Genomic DNA, 27,171 nt, shown 5'->3' with positions numbered 1-27,171 from the left:
TCATCTGAGCGCCTTTGGTGAGCCATGACCATCTATGGGCCATAATGTTGGTAATTAATAATTTGTGTATATTTAGTGTTGTTGAAGCTGTTGGCTGTGGTGCATGGGACTCTGACACTGTCCATACTGTTTCCCTTGTATCCCTCCCTCCATGGTGGCAATCACAGCTACCACCCACGGGATCTTCGTTGTTGTAAACTCTGTGTAGGTCAGCTGTCCTGGGAGGGACTGAAGAAGCTCTTCTAGCTTCATACCTCTACCAGAGGGGTAGAAAGAAGGGAAGAAAGAAATGCTCTGCTAAATCCATGTCTGTTACGAGGAGGAAGGGATGGAGGTAGTCTTTGCCAGTGGCCAGGTCATACAAATAGGTGCGTGCAACCCTCGTGCAGTCGGTGTCCAGAGGAGCAGGGCAAGTAGTAGTGTTTGTTGTGTTGATATGAAGAGGCTGCAGCCCCAACAAGGACTTCTCATGCTGCTCACAAGGCCTGTGGCTCAAGCCAGATGTTTCGCAAAGCAACTTGACGAATAGCTGGACGCACCAATAGTGGGAGATTAGCATCTCTGTAATTTAAAGTATTTTCCTCCCTCCTCTCCCCCGAGTATCCTGATGTTCAAGACTGCCAGAAAGTGCCTGTAATCTTGCCTTTTAAGTCAAAAGTGTAGGAGAAGGACTGTTTTAGGTGTCTCTAGGTGCCCAGTTTGCTGTATGGTGCAGAACCGTGGGTACATCACATTGCTGAGGCTGTTCCATATGCAGATATTATGCCTGTTTTGTGAGTAAGTGTCTGTGGAGCTGCTTGAACACAGATTCCTATTACTGCTTGTGGGAGTCGGAATTTTGTACTCTTGTCTTCCAAACCGTGTTCCATCCAGCAAGCCCTTAAAGTCTTGTGAGACCATCACCTTTGCATATTTTGTCTGAAAAGTCTTCGCGCGTAGTTCCGCGTGCCAGAAGCCGCATACTATGTTTTCCTAAAAATTACGTTCGAGTTGCCAAAAAAATTGGTGGGAACTTGCAATTTCCGAGTTACAAGTTCACACGCCAACTGCGAAAGGAGAAAAGCCGATGTGCGAGGTTTTGCAGAACCCTGACTGTCTCCCTTCCGGCTGAGCTCTAATCTGTGCTCCCACCGGTGTCGTGTGTGCCGACAGCCGGAGCAGGCACCGGGGCTGGCGGCTCCCTTCCAGCGTGTGGGCAGCCTGAGCGGCACAGGCAAGCGGGAAGGGAAGGAGAAAAAGGAGACCGAGCTGCAGACTCAGACTTGAGAAGTAATTTCAGCCATGCCTTGGCGGATGGGAAATTGGGTTAGCGTGGTCTTTGGAAAAACGCAGGTTGGGCAGTGAGAAAGGAGCGGATCGCCAGCGGAGCAGGTGGTCATTTACAAAACAATCTGTCTTCTTATGTATTTAGTAAGTCTTGAAGTAATGGCTGCAAGAGATCTGTTTGTTGCTGCCCATGCTCCCCTGTCATTTATTGAAAATAGCTTTTGCACATCCTGATTTTGTGTGCTTAAATATTTTGGGGTTTAACTTTGTTATTTCATTTTTTAAAGTCTTCAGCGGTTGCATGTTTGACATGGCTTTGTTATCCTAGATGTTATGCTATGATCTGGCACACAGAGCATTAATTCCTTTATCAGCTCTATTTCCTTTGCAGTTGTTCATTTAATTGAGCTCCTCTGTGTATTTTGCAAAACAAGATGCATTCATTATAACTTGCAGACCTTAGATAGTATTGTAACATGTTTCAGAAAAATAGCACTTTTGTAGATAGTTGTGGAAGTTGGGTGTTTGGTTTATTTTTCAGATGATGGGAGGAAGCAGTAGCAGAATTCTTGCATGCATAATCAGTCAGAACTTTCCAGAAGCTCTTTATTCAAGTTATTTTCTTTTAAAGCTGTGTTTACTCTAAGAATTCGGCTGAGGCAGTTGAAATATGTGGCTGCAGTGGAGAACAAAATACACTGTATGTTTTGTTACTCTCCTTGTTCTGCTTTGACTTGTGCAAACAGTTTTAATCCAAAGGAAAAGATCATACGGTCTGTGACTGCGGTACCGTACAATCCAGTTTAGGGTGCAAATTACCCTCTTACGGCACATCCTGACATTGAATAGTCTTGTCTGGAATAGGCTGTAAATAGAGTGTATCCTTCTCTTTCACAAGTCCTTGGAGCAGGAAGCCACATGCCTTAGCTCTAGTGTTCAGGAGCCAGCACATCTGTGGGACCATGCACCTGCATGTGGCTGGAGATGTTCAAATACAGTCTTCTGTGCAGATCTTGAACATTAAACACTCATTTCTGGTTGTAAACGGCCTCCACATGCTGCCGGGGGTTCAGCACCAGAAAGGCCATTTCCTGGAGCAACCTCTGCCGAGCTTGGCAGTGAAGGACCCTCCCAGCCCAGGAGTGAACAGCTGGTTCTGGAGAGGTCATGGGGCCGCACTGCTGTCTGCTGGGAGGCTTTCTGTTCCATTGGCATCACACATGGAAAAGGCATGGGCGGCCACAGGAGTGCTCATAATTGTTCACTGTCCTTGGCCAAGACAAGCTGGAGAGGCTCACTTGGTGTCCTGCAGATTCTCTCTGATGTTACCTCTCCCTCTCCCAGCCATGGCTGATGGTGGATTAGAGGTGGGCATTGCTCCTTAGCCATGGGTGAATGCAGAAGAGGGATTAAGAGCTCAACTTCCTGCATCCTGACTCAAAAGTAGGCATATGTGCTTTTTTGGGGGAGTTAGAATCAAATTGGTTTCGACAGAGCTTTTTTAGGGAGTTTTCTCAGGCACAGGATGAAATTTTGAGGTGAAAAAAATTCACGCTTCTTTTCCCGCTTCTCTATTGGGCCAGTGTGGAGAAGACCAACTGTATTTTTGGGTGCTTGGGATCCATGTGTGTGGCTGTTGAGGAACATGTGCTGCATGTACACATCTCCTGCACAGAAATGTGACGGGGTGAAATCCTTTCTCTGGACCGAGACTGGAGCTATTCCTGGGAAAGAAAACATCAAGAGAAAACTGGGGATGAAGGCAGCTCTTCTGTCCCGCTTATTCTGTTCTGGCTGATGTGAACTGTCGTGCTGGGTGCTTGGATAGCACATTTGTGTGTGTGTTTGTGTGTTAGCTTACACACCAGTGTGCACAGACACATTTGGTTTCCCTGATGCGTTGTGCTGTCCTTGCTGTAATCTGAGAGCCACAGCCCTTGGACAGGGCAAGGCGAAGAGTCGATCTGTGTTTCCACAAAAGCTTAGCTAAGTGCATTTTTTATATTGTGTTATGGGCCTTATTCTTGAGGGGGGTCAGATGCTCTCCATTGTGGATGCTCAGCATTTTTGCGAGTCACCCTGCTCAGTAGTTGGTGGTTACAGGGTTTTTTTAAGGGGAAGAAACAATTTTCCATTTGCTTCTCCATAAACTGAAATCACTAAAGAGCCCTTGCTTAGTTTTCCACACACAAGCACACACTGATGGGAGCATGAGAGGGACTGCAGGTCTTGGGAGGCTTGAAGTGTGTGAAAACAAGGAGTCCTAATGAAAAGGGTTTTGCAATTTAATTGTAGTGGGTGTGCCTTTGTTTGTGCAGAGAAATGAAAGTGCTGGAGGCCGAAGTGCTTTCTTTATCCTCAGAGCAGCGAGCAGTACAGACTTCCCTGACCAGTTCTGCCAAGATGCCCGAGACCTGCAAGTCCCTGCCCAGCTTTGGCTCTCTGCTCACTGGGACCCATCCCGCGGACTTTGAGCCTTCAGCCATCCACACAGGATGCTGTGGCTCACAGGGCTCTCCAGAAAGTACCATGTCTGGCACGAAGGAACTTTCTTGGGTTCCTGAGTGCCTTTCTCTTAAGGTGTTCATTCACCTCACAGATTCACTGCATTTGGGAAGACCAAATGTGTCCTTTGCAGTGGTTTTGAGAGTCCTGACTTTCCCTCGGGATGGATCTGCACATCTCCATGTAGCCAGTGTTGTTCTTATTCAAGGCAAGGGGCTTGTTCCTCCTTCCCACTGCCTTGTCAACCCCTTTGGAGTAGTCCATGAATCCCAGCCTGGTGCCAGGGGACCGAACACCCTGCTCCCTTCTGTGTCAGCCTCCTGAGCTACCCCGTGCCCCTCAGCAACACGATCCATTTTAAACAGATGCTGTTTGCAGCATCCCGGACTTGCTGAGCGAGGATGAGAAATGTTAACATAAATTCTTTAAATAACATCTAGTAGTGTTGAATGCACAGAATTATAAAACATTTTTATATTCTGAGACTCATTTGCATCTTCACATTAAAAACTGTGGTTTTCTTCTCAGGGAATGGTTGCAAGATCTGATTTGTTTTGAAATCAAAGCTAAATTTGCGTTCTTACTTTCCTCTTTGCCCTTCATTTGACAAATTTTTCTTGTTCTATAAATACAGAATTGTAAACAAGGGCTAATCCTTAGCAACAACCTGGAAAGTTAACATTTCTCTTCAGCTCCTATTATAATTAATTCAGACACTGTGAATATGATGTGATTTACACATAATATTCCTAAGGCCAAGAGGTACTAATATCTTGTTAGAGAACTGAGGAAAAGAACATGCTTTTGTGTGTGCCATATAACATAATTGCACTGCATTTTCTTTCATGAGAAGGTGTTTAAAGATGCTTTTTACTTTGCATTTGAAAAATGAAAGGCTTCTGCTTCTGCATTTGGCTGAAATTGTCTTAAATGTGTTTTCCCTCCTGCAGCAGTCAACATTGTCAAAACATTTTGCAAAGTACATTTTAATAATATGGGTTAGGACCATCATTATATTAATTTAATTCTCTGTGTAGGTAAATTCGTAAGATGCTTCCACTTTGTCGTAAAAGTTTTTCACAGTAAACATCATCTGTTTTCCCTGTGCAAAAAAGGAGGAAGATAATATAGTTGACAAAAGGATAAATGTCTTGTGTGAAAATTGTAAAAGTACAGCTTGAACAGTCTTTCTCTCATGGACCATCCTTGTATTTTATTTAATTTTCATATAATTTTGTTTTGTTCTGTTTATATTTGTTCAGGGAGTGTTTTTGTAGTGTTAATCTATGTAAGCCACATGCAGTTGAAAACTGCAACTCCCAAAAGGCTGTGATTAAAACATTATGGATGTGGCAAACCACAAATGCAAAAGGAAGTTTACATTTAGATTTTCTTCATAAAATATTTTATTCAAGTTTTGTAATACCTTGGTATCGTGGTCAGCATTGCCATAAAAATTCTGTGTTATATGGAATGATACAATCTGTGAAGCATTTCCCATTATGTAGACACCATGTCTTTAAATTATAGCAATTTCTTAAGATTTTAAAGCAAAATGAGCTCTTAGAAGTGTGATTAATAGCAGGGAATGAGGCTAACACTGGGTCATCAGTGGCACTCCATTACAAAAAAGGTTGGTCTAATAAAAGCATCCATCTATTTGACCAATAAAGCATTTGAATGATATGCTTATAGTTTTTATCATAGTGTAGTTACTTTGTACTGAATAAACTGTGATTTTACGTGCTGGAAAAGGAGCATGGAAGAGGCAGCGCGGCTGAGGTGAGAGCAGTTGTCTCAAGTAGGGAAATATCAGGACTTTTATGTGAAGCTTGATGTTTTCAGAAGCCTTCAGGTTGCAGTGTCTAAATTTTTGAAGCTGCTGTGAAATATCTAAATCCCCCGTGACCCGTGCCTGCCTGCCCACAGTCATTCGGTGAGGCTGGCCCTCGCTGTCCTGCAGGGAGGGGAGAAAGGAGGGTATTGTGTGTAATCATTAATTCAGAGTTAAGTCCCTGGCAGCCCCAGACATCAGAAATACTCTGCTGCAGCACAGGAAATGGGGCAGCACTTCTGTTTTCCTGGTGTGCGGACGCCAACCCCGTCCTCGAGTCGCACTTTTCATCCTGCCTGCTATTATGCTGTCAACCTGATGTATTAAAAAATAGGCAGCTGCCTGAACAATACTGCATTTGGGTTTTATTTAAATACCTGTCTTATTAGTAGGTTGTACTGATTTCATGGTTTTGAACCTTTTTTTTTTTTTTTTTTACTACAACAAAAGGCTAAATATTTTCTGAAAAAGAAAATGAAGGGTCTTGGCCAGCTGTGGATGTCCAGGATTGTGCTGTGAAAAAAAGTAACAAATATTCTAAAACTTGTAAAAAAAAATGATGAGGGGGGAGGCTTCTGGCCATCATGCTGTTTGCACATGAAATGGCAAGGGAGGGGAGATTAGTGCCAGGGCCAGCTGTGACCTTGGATGCTTCATACATTTGAGACTGAGATGATTTTCCTCAGTGCTTGGCGGTGATGCTGGTGCTCATCTGAAGGTAGGGGTGAACCAGAGAGGGACAATGGTGAAGCTGGGAGGAAAAAGGATGTGTGGTATAGCCCACAACTACATCCACTAACCCCACCTGACTGGTACAACATCTTAAAGGGTTTATTTCACATAGGAGAGGGATGAAGAGACCCATGGAGGTCCCATGCAGGGATTGTGTCAGGGCAAGAATGTAACCCAGAGCCCTGGATTAACCTCTACCATTAGGACCATCCATCTTCCCTCCCAGTACTTCAGATCTTTCTGAAATCTGTGTTCAGGGTAGACAACTTGGAGAAACCTCCCTGGACGAATGCTGTGATAGGAAATTTCATGAGTGTTACAGGAATGAGAGATGGGGAAGGAAAGGTTTTCTGGAAGGTGGCAGACCCAGGGGATTTGGGTATCCTGAGCACCTTAAGGACTAAAGTCACAAAGGCTTGGGGCCAAGAGAGGGATGTTGGGTGGGGAGCAGTTGGGAGCCAGAGGTTTTGGCTACAAGAAGACATCCAGGGGGCTTCTGAGTTAACAAAGAGAAGCTTAGGAGATCTACAAAGATCAGAGAATGGTGATGGGAGGCAGAGGCAAGGGGGCTGAGGGTGGGAGAGAGAAAGGAGGGGGAAGAGGGCTGAACCATGGCTTCATGGCTCTGCAGGGCCCTGGCATGGCCATGGGTGTGTGTGTAAATGACACGTGTCCATGGTTGTGCTGGGTGGGTCAGGCTGTGTCGAAAGCTGTTGTTTTGCTTGTTTGTTCTAGGAATGAAATGAAAATTTTGCACCCCACCTTTTGCAGTTGTTGCTTTTCTGGGTTTTGATTTTTTTTTTTTTTTTTTAATGCAAATGGATCTTTCACATCAGTGGTTTGGCTGGTAAATCTTGTTTTGTGAAACACTTTCAAGTGTTTTCAACTCCTTTCTTTCCCCTTTATCGGAACAGATGCACAGCTCTGTATTTTCCCCTGCTGCCTGTTGTCTTGAGGTTACACAGCAAGACTGCAAAGGCTTTTTTGTTTGTTGTTGTTGAAGGGGAGGAAAAAACCCTCAATCCACAGAAGAGTTAACAGGATTTCACTTGATCTGCTCGTTTATGCAATGAGTAATGCGAGGTTGGTAACAGCAAATTGTTGTTTATAAGCAAACATGGCACTGTGTAAACAAGAAGGCCTGGTCCCCAACTGGTTTGATTTCATGGTGGTCAGCAGCTGATGCATGTAACGTACAACCTTTCTGCTTCTCGAAATGTCAGAAGAATGACTATTTGTTTGTCTTGAGTTCTTCCCAGCTGTTTACTCTGTAATGCATTTGCCTCAACCTTGATTCCCTAAGAGTGGCCCCTTTCTCCTCCCTGCTCTGTTTACATTAGTCCTGCCCCGAGTGTCACCTATGAAATCTGTTGATTATTCCACCTGGTTAATGTTAAATTGCTCTTGCAAGATGATGTGTTTGTTCATAAACACAAATGCTGGGCCCCTTGTTTACTGTACCCATGGCAGCAATCAGTTATTAAACAAATATTGCTTTGTTTGCGGGTGTGAGCAGCAGTTTATCCTGCAAGGTCTGGAAAAAAACCTTTAAATGCTGGGATTTTGATAAAGGAGAAAAAGGGGAGCTTGTCCCTGGAATGTGGCTGAAACTCACTTTGGTTTGCTTTGCTTATCTTTAACTTGGGTGAAGGGGCTAGAAAGATTAGCAAGTTGTTTGGTTTTTCCAAGAGATTTCCTTAGTGTAATGATATCTATCCAGTTGTTTGCTTTTTTCAGAAGGGAGAGAGCACTCCTGCAAGACGGCTAGCACAGTGGTAGACGGCTGATGGCTAGAAAATCCTGCATGGAGCAAACAAGGAGGTAGAAGGTCTAGGAAAAAGGTATAGGGCTATGAACCAGGTAATCACCCCAGAAGTACAGCCTTGTGTTCTATGTCAGCATTTGGGTGGGAGCTTTTCGGTTTCCCTATTTTCTCATGTCAGATTTTAATTGATGCGTGTGCTCTCAATGGAATTGGAAAAGGCAAAGCTTTCCGTTTTACTTCTGAGGAGATCTGAGGAAAATCTGTTTTAGAAGCAGAGCTGTTTGAATGGAGAGAAAATAGGAAATTTAAAAGCGCGCTTTATTGCTCCTCCTCCTGCGAGTGAGATGACGGAGCTGCTTTTCTTCTCTTTATAACTGGAAAACTGTGTTTACATCTGCTAATTTCTCTCTGCTGCCTGTTTGTTCTTTGGTTTCTGGGAGTCCTAATTAAAGAGAGCCATCCTGGTAGTTGTTGCTTTTGGGTTGTTTTGAAAACGAGCAAGAAAAACTCGCTCACACCATCCTTGTTTTTCAAAATTATTGTTTGTTATTGTTTCTGAGTGGGGCTTGGATTTCAAATGCCAGGCAGGACCTGTTAGCACTAACAGTAAATGGCTAGGGCTTTTCACACAAAGGGAGTAAACCCTCTTTGAGTGACCTTGAGAAAGAAATGTTAACTCTTTTTGTGTGAAGGTGTTGCCTATTCCTGCATATGTGAATTCATTTGTTAAAACGTGAAGGGGTTGTCTGTTCCTTTATATGCAAATTTATTTATTAAGACATCTTGGATACACATTCATAAAAAGGATAAAATTAAATAATTGTCCTCTTCATCCCTTGGAAAAGAAGACAACAAAATATGCATAAAAATGTGATCCACTATATTCCTTAGTTTGCATCAGTGATCCAAACATACTGCTCATTTGGGCTGCTGGAAGGGAGCAGGAGGTACCTGAAGTGTGTAAGTGGACAAGCTGGTCATTAATTGACTCGTGGTACTGCCATGAATCAAGCCTTTGCTACCTTGAACGAAGTGAAAATGGTGAAGTGAAAATGGCATTGTGCAGAATTGTTAGAGTTGCACCTGGCTTTGAGGTGGTTTTTGACTTCTGGAGGCTGCTAGAGAGTTTAGCTATGCTTTAATGGAGATGTGCATGGAGGGTGGGAGTCTAATTCATCTACAGCCAGCACTTGGTAGAGGTTTTGTGTTACCTCATAGCAGTGCTGCTGCTGTCTGGCGCAAACTGACTGTATTTACTAAATGCAACTTTGGTCTTTTATTTGGTTGAACAGTCACCTGTTTTTCTGTGAGGCAGACTGCAAGAGTTTGTGATGCAAGCTCAGAGCAGTGTGCACGCAAACAAATAAGTCCTGGCTGTGAGAACAGCTCTGCAGTTTCTGTTCCTGTTCTGCACGGAACGGCAGGGAGCCCCACGCTGCTGTGATGCCTGGGCTGGGATGAGCAGGTGGGTACCTCCCGAGGGACACCGACCACGGGGCCAGCACCGAGGGAGCTCTGCACCTCACTGTGCTGCCCTTCCTTCTGGAGGAGTCACTCCTCTGGTGCCATGGTGCTCGTGTCCATGTGGGAGCAGTCACAGAGTCGCATGGTACAGTGAACTATGGCTTCTGGTTTGGCTTGGGGGTTTTTTTGGCCACTCGCCATTCCTTTCCTTCCACTAAACGGTGATCCCGGTGATGGTAAGGATGATTTCTGTCAAGCTTACTGCTGAAAGACAGCTCTCCCCAAGAGAGAGGAAGGAACCTCCCTCTGCCGATGATGGTATGTAAATGATTACATCATATTTGCCAGTCACTTGGAAGTGGCCCAGCTCTAGAGCTTTTATGTGTCTATGGCATGAGCTTCATGCTGAATATGGATTTAATAGCTGTCAAGCTGAGAGGCATAGATTGAGATAGAGCTGGCTTAGCAAAGGGGGTTTGTTTATCCAAGGTGAGACTGGGAGTAACTTCTGTGTGCGTGTGAAATGAAGAGAGAATGCAGAAATCTGATTGGAGGAAAGTTGAATTGTCCATTGTCTGTTTAATGCTTTGGGTCTTACCTCATGGAAGGGAGTGAGACCTGTTGTCTTCACAGCTTGATATGTTCTAGTGCACTGGTTTTTCTTGGTGACCAATTCCAGCTCTTTTGAACAGAGCAAATGACAACCTTTTAATGTCTGTTTCAATTAATTCTTCTTGGATATGCTTATTCTCTGTTCTTACTGATTGTGGTCAGCAACACCCTCAGCAGAAGAGACTTCCTTAAGGGTAACTACGCTGACTGGTTCTCTGACAACTTAAGTTGTTTGGTCGTGATTTCCCAATAAGTCAGTGTGGCACAAGTGGGATTATGCTCCTGATTCCCCTTCCCTTCTCCTCACTGCAGCAGTCTTAAATTTCAGGTCCTGCAGAGCATCAGTCAGCCTTTCACTGGTCTGCCTCCAAATGATTTCTGGTTGCTGTGGCCCTGATGGTAACACACTGCTGCTGGAAAGAGGGAACCCAGGCAGTCTGAGCCATACACCCCAGCAGTGAGAGAGGTTGTGCCACTGCATATAGTTAAATAAATTAAAAATTGTGGATGTCTGCTTCTAGACAGAAACTGCCATTCAGGAGATCTGAGGGTGGCAAGTGGTTATAAACCTTTAACAGGTGGCAACAAGCCAGGCTGGTGGTCATCATCATGACCGACAGGGTAAGGCAGCCCGTGTCCTTCTTTTGGCCAAGGTGTTGTACTTCACCACTTTTGCAAAGCATGGGCTTTTCATTCAGTGAATTTAGTTACAGCTTCACATTTTCCTGCTCCTTGCTTTTACTTCTGTCCCCCCGCACCATGGCTCTGCATCACTGAGTAGCTTTACCCCCGTGCCAGCAGGTCAGGGGAGCAGCCCTGTGTAAACCAGGTGTCAGGGCCTTAGGCTGCAGGGATGCTCCAGGAGCAGTGTGATTTGTTTCCCTTCCTGGGGAAGCCAGCACATCACCTCTGCCATGTGCTCAAACTCCACTCCCCAAAGCTTGGGATGAGTCCAGCTGAGGTGAGAGTGTAAGGAGGCAGAGCCAAGGATGCGCTGCGGGTAATCCCATTTCTTCTGGACCCTTTATTTCCTAAGCACTAAATGAAATTTCAGACTTTAGATACGTCTAGACATATACAGTGCACGATAAAGTTGATAATACATTAATCATTTTTAACAACAGGTAATATGCATAATTTATGGTGTTACAGTGCTATCTTTTTTGATATTTATGATGGATAATGCTCAGTTTTTGCCCTCATATTACTGCTTTAAATTATACCACAAGAAAATTAATGAGAAAGTAGATTTATGGCTTTCATTTGTTTGTCAATTCGGAAATTAATTGGGTGTTAATTTTAGCCGTCCCTCATCAGACCAGGTCTTTAGTATGTGTGCATTACTTTGCATTCATTGAAGCCTACCTCCCATTTACTGTGGGTCACTAGCTTTGCATACATTAAAATAGCCCTCAGGCTCATTCTCTTGATTACTTTTTGAACTGCCATGCATTAGAAAATTTACGCCTTTCTGTTATAATTATGAAAATTCTCTATTGGAAGATGGTGCTTGCATAACAGCAAGTGTACAGGCTTGCTCGGCGATGTAAGATCATATAGCAAATCCCTATACGTTTTTGTTCTAATCCTAGAAAATAGCACTCTCGACAATCTTTGTTGTGCGAGTTTCATCCTTTGAAATTTCAAGGATCCATTTTAATGCATTGAATTACCTCTTTAAGCTGAGGAAATATCAAAGGATTTCACCTCATCGCTGTCTCTTTGTTTCCTCTTTCCACACATCCCGTGCATGTTCCTTCCCTTGCCTTGCTCCAGGTTTGCCTCTCCTCCTCCAAACCCTGCTGTCAGACGTGACTCAGCATCACTTTTTAGGACAGTGAAGCCTGATTTGCTCTGTTTGCTACTATTTTGGTTGATTCCTAAAGATGATCCTTAATTGCACTTTGAATCCCCTTCTCCTTTCTCCTACTCCTGCACAATTCAGCAACCACCAGTAGTGTGTAGGCGAGTGGCCTTCAAAGGGGTAAGCATGAAGTTTTATCCAAAAAGTACCCTAATGTACTGACAGTTGATCTATAGTTAGTTAGTACATAATTATACCTAAAATACACCCTGTCAGCAGGATAAATGACGGCTACTGAAAACTCTAAAAGCATGACGGGTGTTCACCCATCTGCAATGACGAGAGCGGAGGGGTTTGTAAGTTGAGAAAGGCTGGTGAGTTCAGCATGATCTGATTTAGTTAAATCATGCCATATGTTGGGATAGCTCTCTCTAATAGTCGTGCTAACCACAAACACAGGCAAAGAAAAGTCATCTGGTCCACCTGGCTAGTTTGGACTTCCCTCCCCGGCGTTATTCCTGCACTTAGCATGGTGGCAGCCCTTGAGCTGCTCATGTGAAGCTGGCTGATTCACAGTTAATTGTGACATGGTGTAATTTAGTAAATGAGCAGCTGAACATCTGTACGCCTTCCCCCACGGCACATCAAGCCTTACCTTACACAAGGCTTTTAATTTCTACAAGTGAATCCTTTTTCTTTTACTGAACTCATGGATGGCAGGATGGTGCTGCTGGTTGCCTCGCCAGCCTAGGCATGGGGTGTCAGCTGGAGGAGATGGGTGTTTTGACATCAGCTGGGGGACATCAAAACATGTTTGTGGAAAAATTCACAACTGATGGTGGGATGTGGAGCCTGAGGTTCTTTCCCTGGCAAGGCACTTGCTCCAAAGATACCGGGACTAAAAGAGACCACCTGTGAGTGGGGCAGGTGTTTTCTGGGAAAGCTGTTGGGGTCCTCGTTGTGGATCACGACAGTGCCAGGTTGGTGCTGCAGGGTGTTTGTCTGTCCCTCTGCTGTGGGGAGGCAGCAGCTTTGCTCCTGCTCTTTGTGTTCCCTTGCTGATTGCACTCCGGAGAACGTTTCGTTTTCAAGAGGTAAAATCCTGTCTTCGCGGTGTTACGTTGTTGTGGAATTCTTCTGAATTGTATTAGGAGTTTTCTGTTTTGTTTTTAATAATGACACAGATAAACACCCTAAAATAATTCCTGAGCCTGTTTTGGGGAGCTGCTTGTAACAAATAGGTAGAACTTTTATTTATAAACCATGCACGTATGGATAGAATGCCTGCTGGAGAATTTGGGCTAGATCATGTGATTTGATCACTCACTTAAAACTGATTTCAGCATTGACTCTTCTGCCTATAAAAGTAGAAATACATTTTATAAATCTGTGTTGTGCTTAATTTACATGTCCTTTCATGGCTGGGCCAAGTTCTTTAAGGGCATTTATTCTGCTTCATATAAATAATTGATCAGCCAAGTTAATTTACTTCTGCCTGACTTGGTCAACCTTAATTAACTGCCCCGGAATAAAGACTGAACTTTTTGTTAGCTTAAAATCTTTCACAAATGTGGCAAAGAAGGGTTGTATTATGACAACATTTTTGCTCCAGCACTGATCCCAGGGGATTGAAATGCCTAATGATCTTTATGTGCATATATGTATTTGTAAACACCTCCAAGTACTAACATCTGAAATATAATCATCAGCCTCTAAGAAACTTTGAAACACACAGGCTATGTTGTAAATCTGTAGTCCCTGTTAAGTCTAGAAGCATATTTAAACAGGGATTTTAAGGCCAGAAGACCCCAGGGATGTTTTGGTTTTTTTAAAGGTGATGATACACTTAAAGATACAGATTGGTGCTTATTGAGGAATCTTAAAAATGCCTCACCAGATGCCTCCATGTATGGTGAGGCATCTAAAGACATCTGAATATCAGTCCCTTAGTCTTTCAGACTTGGAGTGGGTCCTTATTCTGACAGGTGCTTCAGTCAGTAAATCCTCCCTCATGCTGACATTAAACAATGCTGCTTAGTCTTCAGAAACTATACTGGTAGCAAAATTGCAGCAGTGGCACACTTCAGCGCCCACCTCCTGCCTACTAATCTCCATGCTTAACCTTGCTCATCTTAATAGGCCAGTGGAGCTGAGATGTGTATCGGCAGCATCTGGTCTGAGCGCTGTTATGGACTTTATGGACTTATTTTTAATGCCTTAGCAAAGAACTTTGTCAGAATTAGGATTCCTTTAGGTTCTATTTTTTTTTACCTCAAAACACACCGATACTGGAATCATCAGAAAGATTATTTTGATTCAGGCGGAGTTCACATCTGACCTGTGTTTTCTCAATTTTGACCATGTCCTTAAGAAATTGGCTGTCCCCTGCTTCTCTCCAAGTCATCTGGAAGATGATTAGCTGTTTTCCTCCTGTTGACAGAGTGCCTTCTTTTGATTTTGCTTCAGTGAAATTTTGCTCCATTACCTTGAACATAACATATTCACCAAAGAGATGGGCCCAGCTGTAGGGCTTTGACTTTGTGTTTGACTGTGCATCAAAGCTAGAAAAAAGTTCTGTGTGGGTTAAAATGGCAATCTGAAGAAACTGATCGCTGTTCTGAAATTTTTAAACCAAGCCAACATTAAGTCAGAGCAGTTCTTTTATTATGTGCCCCTTGATTTCAGGATAAAGTTTCACAAGCTGTTGTTGATACTGCAGCCTACCTTTGGTCCCTTCACAGGGGAAAAACATTTTGTGTCACCTTTAATAATTCAGAGTAATTCTGTATCCCTCATAACATGAAATATCATAGAATTTATATATATAGAGAAAAAAGAAACACTGGTAATAACCCGCATATTTTAAGCTTTAAAAATGCATTTTTCTTTTCAGAATTGATAAAAGAATCATTCTGCTTTCTAGAACACATGAAATGGACATGGGCTCTTCTACCATTAAATTTCTTCAGTCAGAACCAGGTCTCCTGCCTGTCATGGAAGCAGTTGTGGAGTATTATTATTTTTTATAATAAATCATTATGCATAACAGCTTCTCCAGCACTGTGTTGGTTGTATTCAGACCAGAATCACGGTTTGTGATACTTCACCTGGAGTTTCAGTTCAGTTCCACAGAACCTAATTATGTTGCATAAAGTCAACCTTGCTTTGCATTTTTCTTTCACAATTTTGAATGACAAACTTCAGTAATAGGCTCCTGTAAGTTCATCTCCTCTTTGCTGGGAAGAGACAATTATCTCAGCCATCCTCGGTGTACGATCATCTCAGCTCATTTAGGTGTGCTCAAAAAGACAAATAATAATCATTCTTGCAGAAAGCTCTCACAGGTTGATTTTTCATGACATGACACTTAATGATCAAACCAAACTGTGATTATTCATGTCAACTCACATTTGACTTTAGTGAAGGAATAAACAGTTTTATCTTTTTTTCCCTTGAAATACCAGTTTTCTGTCGGAGGTATTTTAACAGAGCGCTTTTGCTTTGTACAGGCATCTAGTTTAAGTTATGTTGAAGCTCACTGCTTGTAAATTGGTGTTTTTAAAGCAAAATTTGCTTAAAGATGTTCACTTCTGCTTTTAAAATATATTTTTTTGAAAGTTTAAACGTGGTCCCTCATCAAACTCTGTTTCCAGCCTCATTTCTTTGGTAGCTGCTGCCAGTTCTGGTGGGATCCATAGGGTCCAGTGGAGGGGCCGTGGCCCTGTGCAGCTGAGCTGGTAACTGGCTGAGGTTCTTCAGAAGGTAAAACAGAGCATGAAATTTGTCATAGAAAAGGTTCTCAAGAACTATGATCTTTTTCTGACCAAATACAATAAATAATCCAACTTCTTCTTAGTACTATAGGTTAGAAAAATTGTTGCAATTTCTACTGTTTTTTCTTTCCAGGACCATTTTGCAGTCCTAGAGACAATAAATAATTTCTTGACCAGTTTGGTTTTGAATTATTTTCTGTGTCCTGGAGATATTGTGCTCAGAAGGGCAAGCCAACAAATCGTGATCAGGCAGTGATGGATCTGCTCCTCAGTGGTGCACATTCTTCTTGCTGCTGTCAGAGCTTTTCTTGGTGCTTCCCCTGACCCTACTGCTTTTTTATTCAGGTTTTCACTTCCCATTTGTTGCATCAGAAGTGCTGGAAAATGAGTTGTACTTCTTCACTGTTCTGGCACATGGATTTTAGCATCTCTTTCCTCCACAGTGGCTGCTGGAGGCACCTTCCACCAATTCTCAAGTGTGTCCTTCCTCCATCAGCTTCGGTCTGTGAGGTGGGGATGTGCCACCCACCATTACTGTCATGCTCCAAAACAGCCAAAGGCATGAGTCTCTGGGTTTAACCCTCTAATCCAGTCTTTCCTGGTGGTCATCCTTGTCCTCATCTGCTGCAGGGGTAAATTAATGTAGTGCTCCATTTTCTCCAGTTGAGACCTGACTCTAGATTTTGGTGGAAGCAGAAACAATAACATCAGTTCTTTCTTTATTTGTCATGGGGTAAAAGTGGTAAATCCCTTTTTTAGCAGCGTAGCATATAAAAATCTTTGAGTGACTTGGGTGCTGTCTGTGGATTCTAACTCCTTTCTCTTCTTCCCAAGCAACCTGTGCCATGCAGTCACTGCCTGGTGTGTAATCCAGCCTTGCCTGTTAGATGTAAACACTTACTTAGACCTTATCATGCTTATAGGCTTTCCTTACAGTGCTGAAAATGAAAAACACACCCTACTTGGTGTGTATCAGAGCAGGATCATGTTAAAATCCAAAAGCATTTCCTAGTGGTGTTGGGAAAGCTAGGTTTGTTTAGATCTCTGGAGCTTTCACAGAGGAGTTGACAGAAGCTTTATAATGAGTCTCCAAGCCCTTTTGTCCCCTGGCATAATTTGAAGATTTAACAAAACAGATTGAAACAAGTTTCCATAGACCAGATGAAATTTATTTAAATGTGATCAAAATGTTTGAATCTGTCCTACTATCATCCGTGTGTTTGGTTTACTGAATTCAAACGGGTTCTTCCTTGAAGATAAAGCATCTTCCTTCTGAGGTGAACTACCCTGCACAGGGGCATTTGGCTCATGTGTCCATGTTGTCGCTGTGGGGTGGGCAGCGTGCTTGGAACACACAGCTTGGCTTTCCATTCCCCATCTCCCCTGGCTGAGGGGAAGAGGAGGAGTGGGCTGGTGGAAGCCAGACAGGTTAATGGCATTTAAATCCTGGAAGCTGGGGCTTTGCAGGTGGAACTACTTATAAAACAAGTCATCATATTCTCTCCGAGGTAGTGGTTTGCAGCTGAAAACTGGCGTGTGTGCTTTGTGTGGGGAGTCCTGTGCAGAAATGCTGATGTTAGTTCTGAGAGTGGGTAAATCCCTGGGTTTCTGGGGTAAGGAGGTGGCTCTTTGTCCTCATCCTCGTTGCAGGCTTGTGACCCACTGACACTCTTGGTGAACACAGAGTTCAAGCATCCAGGGACAGGCTGACACCAAGAGCCAGTTGGGAGGGCTGGCTGGAGGGAGCTGTGGCTGCTGAGATGATATTTAACCAAATAACACAGGAGGCTCCTCACTGTAATGCCATAAGAGCATCCAAATCCAGACCAAATCCATAGCCAAAAATTTGGCCAACAAGCCTAATTCTGTGAGCATTTGTAGCAGTTCTCCTGAAGTGAAAACTGATGATGGTTCAGCACATCCCAGATTAAGCCTAAATTACTTCAGAGTAATAAAAGGTGCTAATTTGGCACTATCATGGTATGAGTGAAAACCAAAATAGCGAATGCTCTGCTTCACCTCCATGCCCCTACACAGTGTATATCACATTTTTGATATTGTCCATCATATGTTGCCAAGAATGACTCATCCGTTTCAAAGGAAAGCATCCAGATGTAACTAGAGAAATTTAATTATGGATTCTGTGTGTTCGTTCAAAAATATTTTTTTTTCTCTAAGGGAAAAAAGATGTTGAGCAAATAATACTATATTTAGAAGAGAACTAACTTACTAAAATTATAGCTGTACCATTGGATAAATAAACATAAACTAGTAGCATGAACCATTAATGAAAGATAAATCGTATGAAGGAAAATGACATATGTTTACAGTTTTGGCAGGATTTAAAACAGGGCATGTCTCCTTATATACAGCAACTGTTTTAACAGCTGCTTTTTTTTTTTTTTTTTTTTTTCCCCCCTCCCCTCCCCTAAATTATTTCAGGTTTTTGAGTCATGATGCAAGAATCTGGGACTGAGACAAAAAGTAACGGTTCAGCCATTCAGAATGGAGCGAGCGGTGGCAACCATTTACTAGAGTGCAGCCTGCGGGAAGTGAGATCAAACGGCGAGACACCTTCCGTTGAAATTGGGGCTGCAGATTTAGCACATCTCCAGCAACAGCAGGTACTGTAAGATGCATTACAGGTTTCCTACCTACAGGAAAAGCATGAAGCACTTAACCCCCCCCTCCCAAACCCTTTGTACTTGCCAGGCAGAGGATGCTTTTAGGACTTGCCTGTGACATTCTGTGCGTTTTTGCCCGTAGGGGATTGCATTCGTTGGTGTAAAGGGAAACCTTGGACTTCTCTTCCGGGGCTCCTTTTTAATCATTCCTTGGAAACACCCAAAGATCAGGGCTTGCTTCCGTTGCCTGAGTGTGTTGAGTCTGGTGGCGGCAGTTGGGTGAACTGCTGTATACAAATAACTGGTTTCCAAAATATGTCACTGGGTGGAAAATACACTAACGTTAACTTTTTGGTTTTGCAACAAATTTTAGTATAACCTAGCAACCTCTATCAACAGAATGTTTTCTATTAGTGAGGAAGGCTGCAGAGGTATCTGCTGTGCAAAATGTCAGGATAAATAAATAAATACATCCATGTAAGTGTTCCTCAACTCAGAAGGATCAGAACCAAATTGTGCGTTTTGCCTTGGTATTCTAATTAGTGTATTTTCTGGGAAGTGACCAAATTCACCAGTGTAAATTATCCACATAATACATTTTGGCTTTTTCTTTTCCCTGATAAAATTCTGAAGCCCTCTGAGGAAATTTTACACCGAAGTGCTGGGCATGTATCATTAATGTGTTTGGGAACAAAGGCTGCAGCAGAGCCACGGTGAATGCACTAACGCCTAACCCTCATTTTCTCTAATGCAATAAGGATTCTTGAAACCTTTTAAATAAGCGATTGGCAGCTGGTTAAGACTCCCTTAAGTGTATAGTGATCTTTTTAGCAGGTTGTTGTGGAGAAGAAAAAAACCTGTGCTCAAAAACAAAGCAAAGTGAAGGCTTGAGGAGAAGCAGGACACCCCATTTGCCAATCTAAGACAGAAAGCTGCCATAATTAAACAAGTCAGAAAAATGGATGATACTAAATGCACAGACTTTGGTTGTTTCAATAATTTCGTCCTACAGGTTTTTACTTGAAGTGAGAATACCATCAGTGAGAAAATCACAGCCATGCTGAATTCATTACTGCAGTAGTCACACAAAACCACGGATAAAATTTCAATAACTGCAGGCCACAGTTGAGTAAACAGTTGCACTGAAACTTAATTCCTGTTGACTTTTCCCTCATTCTTTGCCAGGGGCACATTCTGATTCGTAGTGCAAAGACAACAGGGGTTACAGCTTTGATTAATATAGGACAGTAGAAGAGGAGTGGAACAGTAAAATACGTTCAACGCAAAGGTCTCGTCTTAAAAAAGGCTTCGTATCAAAATGAGTTAATTACACTGTGTTTTCCATAGGAGCACTGTGGAATTTTCTAGTGAGGCTTTGTGCAGAGAGAAACAGGGAGGGGGGATCATGCAGAAATGTGCACGCTCTGGACCAGAATGGCTCAGACCTCTGCTCCTCCACCACTAACTAACCCTGTGCCAGGGCTTCTCCATAACTATCCCGAGGGCTGGTGGCCATCCCGAGGGCTCAGGATGTCTCAGATAATGTTGTCACCTCGCATGTAATGGCTGGTGTCACTCAGCTGCCCATCCTGTCAATTAAGGAGTGGCACCCATTCATTCCCAGTCCTCCAGCCCTCCCCAAACAGAGCACAGACCTGAGTGCTCAGGGCTGGGGACAGGACTGCCAGGCTTGGGATTGCTTTCACACTGCTCTGATTTTAGCTTGCAGTTTATTTATCCTCTGCCAGTACAGCCAATGTGGTTGGGGATCTTGCTTTTCTCCAAATTCTTCAAAGACCTTTATGTTCTGTGTTTGAATTCTGCTGTTAATTGGTTTTGATGACTAACTTCTCCATGGAGTTTATCTTTTATAAAGCAAGTTGATTGCAAAGTTTAAAACAGTTATTAAATAAAAAAACAACCAACAAACCCAATCCTGATAACAATAAAAGGGTAATCAGAACTAGCATAAAAATATCAATCTTGGTGTTTGGAAAACATTTTTAAACGCTGAAAAGAAGAAAACCCCGTTGTTTTCAGACAGCTAATGCAAGCATTTACAGATACACATACAACATGGAGCATAATGTTTAGATGTTTCTCCGTATACAACATATGCTCTCAGGTCACTTAACAGAATGCGCTCTACAAAACACTCCTTCAATACAAATGAATGAGTTCTGAATTAAACAGCTATTTCTTAAGAGCATTTCATTCAAATCTTTTCATTTTGCCACCTGGCACTTGTTTTGTCTGAAAAAAAAAATAAAAAAAAATCGGTGCTGGGTAGTTTGAGCTTTGCTGCTGTGGTTAGTTGTGTGTTCCCATGATCACATGGCAGAACAGTGAAACCTGCATGTACAAAGGCTTGTGAAAGCATCTGTGCTGAATTTAAGGTCACATTTTTGGTGACATTTATGAATTTATTAGGACTAATAGCTTAGTTAGTATGAGAGAGGAAAACAGAAATACTTCAGGGTTTTTTTAGGAAGTTTTAATGGGTTTGCTAACTTGTAAATATTTTACCATGGAAAAATATGGAGCACCACAGATGTTCATGTGTTTGCAGGAGAAGTGTATGGTGTGATCACTCTTTCTGTGAGTACAGGGAGGACTTGTAGGACAAGTTTTATGCTTCCCATGTCATGTTAGGGTGATCCTGCCATGCAAGGAGACAGAGAGTGATGTGATGCTCAATTATTTTAGCATTAGCAATCTCATAAAATGTACTGTTAAACTGGGAGTAGCAAATGTGGGGATGAGTTATGCTATTTATAATAAAGCCGAGTAACTCCAGCTGATGTTTATATTGGTAAAGTAAGAAAGGCAAAGCAATACAAGTGACTCTTCAGGGATGGTATGTCTGTGGAAGAGTTGGGTAAAAGTGGAAATGCATATAGAAATCATACTCAGAACCAAAGTATAAGGGAAAGAGAACTTCTTGTCATAGTATTTTGGCACCTGCTGGGGGTGGGAGAGGTGGCCTTCCCACTGCTGCTGACTCCACAGGTCCCAGAGGTCAGCATCGCATGGCAGTGACTGTCAGGATGAGGTGGAATGGGCAGGGTTCTGGTGACCAGTCTGGAGTAGGTGTGAAGGTTACCTGGATCACTGTAGTTCCTGAAGAGATGAAGCTGGGATTTGGTGTGGGGTCAGGTAGTGGGGCTCAGGAGCTTTGTCCCAGAGTGTCCATGGAGGCAGAACCAAGTGACAGAACAGAAAACCTGGGAACGAGGTACCAGGCAGAGTCTGGCAACATCTGCTGGCTTTGAGGCATCATGAAAACATCTGGGAGGTGCAGAATGGGTGTTGGAGTGACCCACAAGCTGAAGGTCAGGCTGGGCGAGGGAAGCTTGGGCATAAGGGATGTAATGATGGGGTGACTCCTGCCTACCAAGCAGTAATAAATAAAGACTCATAGAGACAAACTGCCTTTTAATGTTCATGATCACAGCTGTAGTTGCTTCAGTGGTTTCTGATGTCCACTCAGATAGAAGGTTTGATGCCTCAGTTCTAGACAGTTCTTTTTTTTTTTTTTAAAGCTTATAAAATAAATATTATTTATTGCATTTTATTTTTATCCTCAGGACTATTCATTAAAGTGTTCTTCACGTTATTAGCAGTGAAACAAGACTATGAATTGAACAAAGAGAATGATTACAAAGTTGAATCCTGATGTATAGCAGCAAGACACCAAGTGCTGTGTTGCAATGGTGGCAGAAATACAAACCTCTCCACATCAATAGCCAGATCCACTTTGATACTCTAACTTCAAGTACTGCCCCACGAGTATAAAACTCAGTATCTTTGTCTAATCCAGAATGCTTTTGAACTTTGAGGAGGTATGACTTTAATAGTAATTTGTTGACAGATTAGCTGCAGAGATTGCAAAGGGTTTATTTTGTAAAACTGGCAGGCTCCTATCAGTGTTCTCTTAAGGAAAAAAACACACACTGGTGTTTTGCAATTGCTTGCATTTATTGACAACCTGCGCTGAGCAGGCAGAATTGGAATGTTTGGATAATGTAAACCTATAGCTTGTCTGATGGGGTGTAGTGTACTTTTAGGTAGTGCATAGATTGCTTGATAAAAAGGGTTACAAGGTGGCCGTGTTTATGACAAACTGGAATAGAAATAGAGAACACAACTGGTATGTGGAGAAAGAAGGAGGAGGTTTATGTAAAGAATTATGGGGAAGTTTCTTTTCTTCACTTTGTCTTTGAGCTGAACTATACTGTAATTATGAAGTGTCACTTCAAGCTTTCTGAAGAATTCAGATAAATACTGGTTTTGCCATGTGTCCACCAAGTAAGAAGAAAAGGGTTTTTTTCTTGGAAAAAAAGCAATGGTTTTTTTTATATTCTGTTTTGTACTTTTATTCAAATAAATGCCTGCAAGTGAAAAATATAATTTTGTTCATACATAAAAAGGTTTGATAGGCAAAAGAAATTTGGGCTAGATTCTGGTCTGTGCCCAAGTCAGTGCCTGCAGTTGGGCTCTTTGTGGCATCCTTGTGAAGATGCCATAGTTGAGCCCTTTGGCAGTAGTTGTTGCATGAAATGTTGAGATGTGAAGTGTTAGATTGAGGGAATCGAACTCCAGAGGGAATATGTGGGTTCTTCAGATTTTGTTCATGTTCAAAGACAAGGAAAATGTACAAGAAATGGGGGATTTGGTGTATTGTTGAGAGGCTGTTTTAATTGTGCAGATCAAAAAGAAAATTTGACTAGAAAGAAATCTGAATATATCACAGTGTATATGAAAGAAATGCCTTTTTTTTTTTTTTTTTAAATTGGTGAGCTTCATGTCATTTTGCAAACCCATGAGGAGAGGTTACAAACTGCATCAGGAGTTTTACAGTCCCATTGATCATGATGTGGACTTATCTCTGTAGAGCAAAACTGCTAAATTAGATCCAAGATAAAGTCTTTGTTTCATATTGACATAACTGTGTTAGACCAAAATTGTTTGTTAGACTTTAAGGGAGCGTCTGTGTTGAGTCATTTTGTCCAAAGAGACATAAAGCATAATTATTAAACTGCTGTTGCTATTGAAGGAGCCATTTGAAAGTATAGATTAAACTCCATGCAGGCTATTGGATTGTGTCTGATCTTGTGTTGTAGTACCCTCATAATTGAAGATTACAACATGGTGAAAAGATGACTGCATTTGTAGAGCTTCTGCTGTTTCATCAGAGATTGTGAAAAACAACTTTATGCTCCCAGTAACTTTGTGTTTTTTATCATTCAGACTTTTCCCCCAAGTTCTGCCATCTCCCAGCATTGAACGGAAGGTGACATGATGTCTTTTTAGTCATTCAAATCTAATAACTTTTAATCTGAAGGTTAAGTAGTGAGATATAAACTAAGAGACGATAATATCAATTTTATGTTCACTGAAGGGCACAATATACCTCTTTCTAGTAGAGGGAAAATTGTGCGTAAAATGTCTTTTGCTTTTCAATGGAAAAGCTGTGGCTCTGAGAGCTTAGGAATGAAGCAGCACTGGAAAAATTAAATAAGTTTTAACATAGGCTGGCTACCTTGCCTGGGTTTTAGAATCAATGATTTTTTTCCCTTAATAATTCAATTTTTAGATCAGTTGTCAATGAACCATGCTGAGAACATTCAGGCAGCATTCTCTATCCTCACTATTGCTAGTGTCTTTGTTACAACTACTTATTGACATCAACAAGCCCTAAATTTTCTCTAACTGTTGAAGGGTAAGGGGAAGCTACTACTTAGTTGCACTTGCTGAGATTATTGTTTTCTCTTTGTCTTGGTTTTGTTTTATTTTGCTTCTGAGGTCTTTGATAAATAACTGCATAAACCCGAGTCCTCAGAGCACCTTGACATTGGCACCCAGAGCTGTGCTGTTGTGTGTACAGGTACAAGCATGGACTTGCAGAAGCTGGATCATTAGACATGTAATCACCTGGGTTATGTGCACATCCAAATCCAGAAGTCCTCTGTAGGCTGTCCATGTCTATTTCTGTATTTATTTATTGTTTTACAATAGCTGCTTTTACTTCACCTGGTAAATCAGGGTCAGGCAGTAATCATTTAGGTTTCTGTGGGCTCTTTGAAGGGATGGAGCTTCTGAAATATGTTTGCTGGGTTGCTTTTTAGCCTTGCATCCCTGTGAAAATTCAGCAGTGGTGTGTTTGTTCACAGCTGTTTTCGTAGGTGTGCACTCTCCCCTTATATTTGCTTATGCTTACTCATAAGCAATAAAAGTTCCACATTCAGGAGTGCTGTTTAGGGAAAGTCCACAAAGGAATGCTTTAAAGCTGTTAGCCAGCACGTGTATACACTGCAAAAGGCTTCCAGCAAGCATCAGATATGAATTAAAAGTCTATTTCAAGTGATTGATGTTATTCAGATTATTAAAGACTGTTCCTCCTCCAGTCATCTTCATACTTTAAGGCTTGTTTTATAAGTGGTGCAACCACTTATTTGTTGCAAATATATATATATACATATATATATATATCTCAAACTTAAAATGGTAGTGTGCCTACGAAGGTGTAAAACAGCCTTTAATTCTCATGGAACTGTTCCTCATCATATCTTTTAACATTTCAAGATGCTTAAGCATGTGCCTAAATAGAAGTACGTGGCTAGTCTGATTAAGGTCACTGGTACATCTCATGCCTGTAAAATTAGGAATGTGCTTAAGTACCTCGCTGAATTAAGGCTTAAGTAATTTCACACTAATACGAAGTTGCATGGGTTGCTGATATTTTAGAACTAATTTAACTTTATCTGGGGACGTGCTGCATGTAGGGAGATTGTTTGGCAGTGCCTGAGGAGCAGCAGTGGAATTGCAGCTGTTTTCAGTAGGATAACCCTTGATTTCAGTGGAGTTTTGTCTGACTTTAAAACATTCAAATAAGAACAGAATCAAGTGCCATGGTTTCCTGCATTATGTTCTTTTCTCTCAGGGAGCTCCACTGGGTATCCCAGCAAGTGACAAGAATGTTAACAGTACTGTTGTAATTTATAACAGTGATGTTGTAAATAAAGATTGGGATTTGAAGTAAAAATGCAGAAGTTGTGAATACTCTTCATGAGTTTATTTAACTGCATAGCACCCCATTAATTAAAAAAAAATTAACAGAAGGTATCTTTTGGAGGCTTAGTGTAAACAGTGACATTATATAACGACAGTTTTGTAGGATAGTGTTGCTTGTTTTGCTGCTGCATTCTGTATTTTGTTAGCCGTGCTCCCTGCATTTCCAAAACATAAACTATATTTGCAACCTGTTTTAAATAGTGCAAATATATCTCTTTTTTCCCTGTAAAAGCTACAGATTGTGTCTGTGGAGTGTACAGTCTCAGACATCCCTGAAGCCTGGGGCAAGTGCCAGGTTTATTACAAGTTGGGCTTTTCAATTTATTTTGAATCATATTTTTTTTGTCTTTTAAGGGTTTTTGTTTGTTTTTTTGGTTTTGTTTGAGTTTTTTTCCCCCTTTTTTTTCCCAGACTACTGAAAGTAGGGCTGGTAAAGTGAAGGTTGAGGAGAGTTGGGCTATTTAATCTCTTTGACAATGTGTTGTAAAACTCATCAGTGCAGTTGTCCCCTTTGCCCCCAGCTCTCAGAGCGTGTTCCCAGGCAAACCAAAGAGAAGGATGCAAGAAATGGATATAATTCCTTGTGTTCTGTGTGCTGACCTAATACTGGTTCTCATTTAATGACCAGAGGATTGAGAACTGGGATGGTTACAGACAGAAACATCGCTGGGCATGCAGCTGCATGCCTGGAGACGGGTCATTTTTGTCTGGTAGAGCACTGCAGTTCCAAGTTTAGGTGACCTCTTTTGATCAAGCTTCAAGGCTGAACTAATTCTTGTATGCATGTTTGGGGCCTTCTTACCTTATTAAATAAAATAATCAGGTTTTTGAAAGGATTTCGTTCCTTTCTAGCAAGAGGCATCGTCATCGAGGGGCACAGCACAAATGTTTCAAATTTGGAGATGCAGAGCAAGGTCACAGTTTGCCTCCAGAATCTGAAGTAATCAGGATTTTATTTCAGATAAAACCTCTGGGGCTGATACTTAGAAAACACAACTTTTAACTGGCATTACGCAATTTGCTATGGGTCACTTAGCCAAATATTTGTGTATGGGTCTTTTTTCTTCTTTTTTTCTTTTTTTTTTTTTTTTTTAAAGACTTTCCAAAGTTCAGGTGGGATTTCAGGCTTTAACAAACTCTACCTGGAAATTAAGTGCAGGAAGGGAGGGGGAAAAAAAGCCTTGTCTATTTGACTAGAGTGATCACAAGCTAAAGGAATGCGGTTGCTGTTGGCATGCTCAAATCAAGTTTTCCTTAAATTTTCCTTGTTATTATCACCGATACCGAAAAACAACTGCCAGGAAAGAACTGCAACACCAGTGAAATGTTGTAAGACCACTGACTGTCTGACATTCTTGCTTTTTTCCTCCTTTTTCCAGTAATCAGTGAGATACATGCAGAAATAGGGGTAAGGTCCCAAGCTGTTCCCAAGGACTGTGCGGGCAGAGGGTGGATCTTCCCCAGTGCCTTCTGGCATCCTCAATCAGCAGCAGACCCACGACTTTGGGAGGATTGGCTGCTCTCTCACAGATGAAGCTGAAGCATTTGTGTTCTTAAACTGTCACCGTTTTGTATTTCTGTTTCCACATAATTAAGTGATTCACTGAAGGAGAAAGGTCAGACAGGCACAGGGAAGGAGAATGGAACTTGTTAGAAGTAGTGGGGCCCAGCATTTTGCAGCAAAAGTTAGAAACGAGATGGAGCATAGTTTTTCTCAT

General features: G+C 42.0%; 1 protein-coding gene across 18 annotated transcripts in view; it reads left to right on the top strand.

Moving 5' to 3' along the window:
• FOXP1 (forkhead box P1) overlaps nucleotides 1-27,171 on the top strand; it is a 379,651-nt gene that overhangs the window by 197,960 nt on the left and 154,520 nt on the right. For 12 of the 18 annotated variants that reach the window (XM_014251620.2, XM_014251617.2, XM_088062033.1 and 9 more), the window contains one exon: nucleotides 18,198-18,379. In XM_014251620.2, the coding sequence (XP_014107095.1) occupies nucleotides 18,209-18,379 (171 nt within the window). In that variant the 5' untranslated portion in view covers nucleotides 18,198-18,208. Of the gene's footprint in view, nucleotides 1-7,926; nucleotides 8,198-9,394; nucleotides 9,568-9,745; nucleotides 9,885-18,197; nucleotides 18,380-27,171 lie in introns of those variants that run through there. The other 6 variants (XM_014251619.2, XM_088062032.1, XM_014251618.2 and 3 more) reach the window with 6 other exon arrangements.

The sequence above is a fragment of the Pseudopodoces humilis genome, chromosome 13 (genome assembly GCF_049639895.1).
Source record: "Pseudopodoces humilis isolate 2021_Gansu_Grassland_sample_001 chromosome 13, ASM4963989v1, whole genome shotgun sequence".
Taxonomy (NCBI): domain Eukaryota; kingdom Metazoa; phylum Chordata; class Aves; order Passeriformes; family Paridae; genus Pseudopodoces; species Pseudopodoces humilis.
The sequence above is the reverse complement of the archived record's forward strand: the minus strand, read 5'-3'. Positions and strand labels throughout refer to the sequence as shown.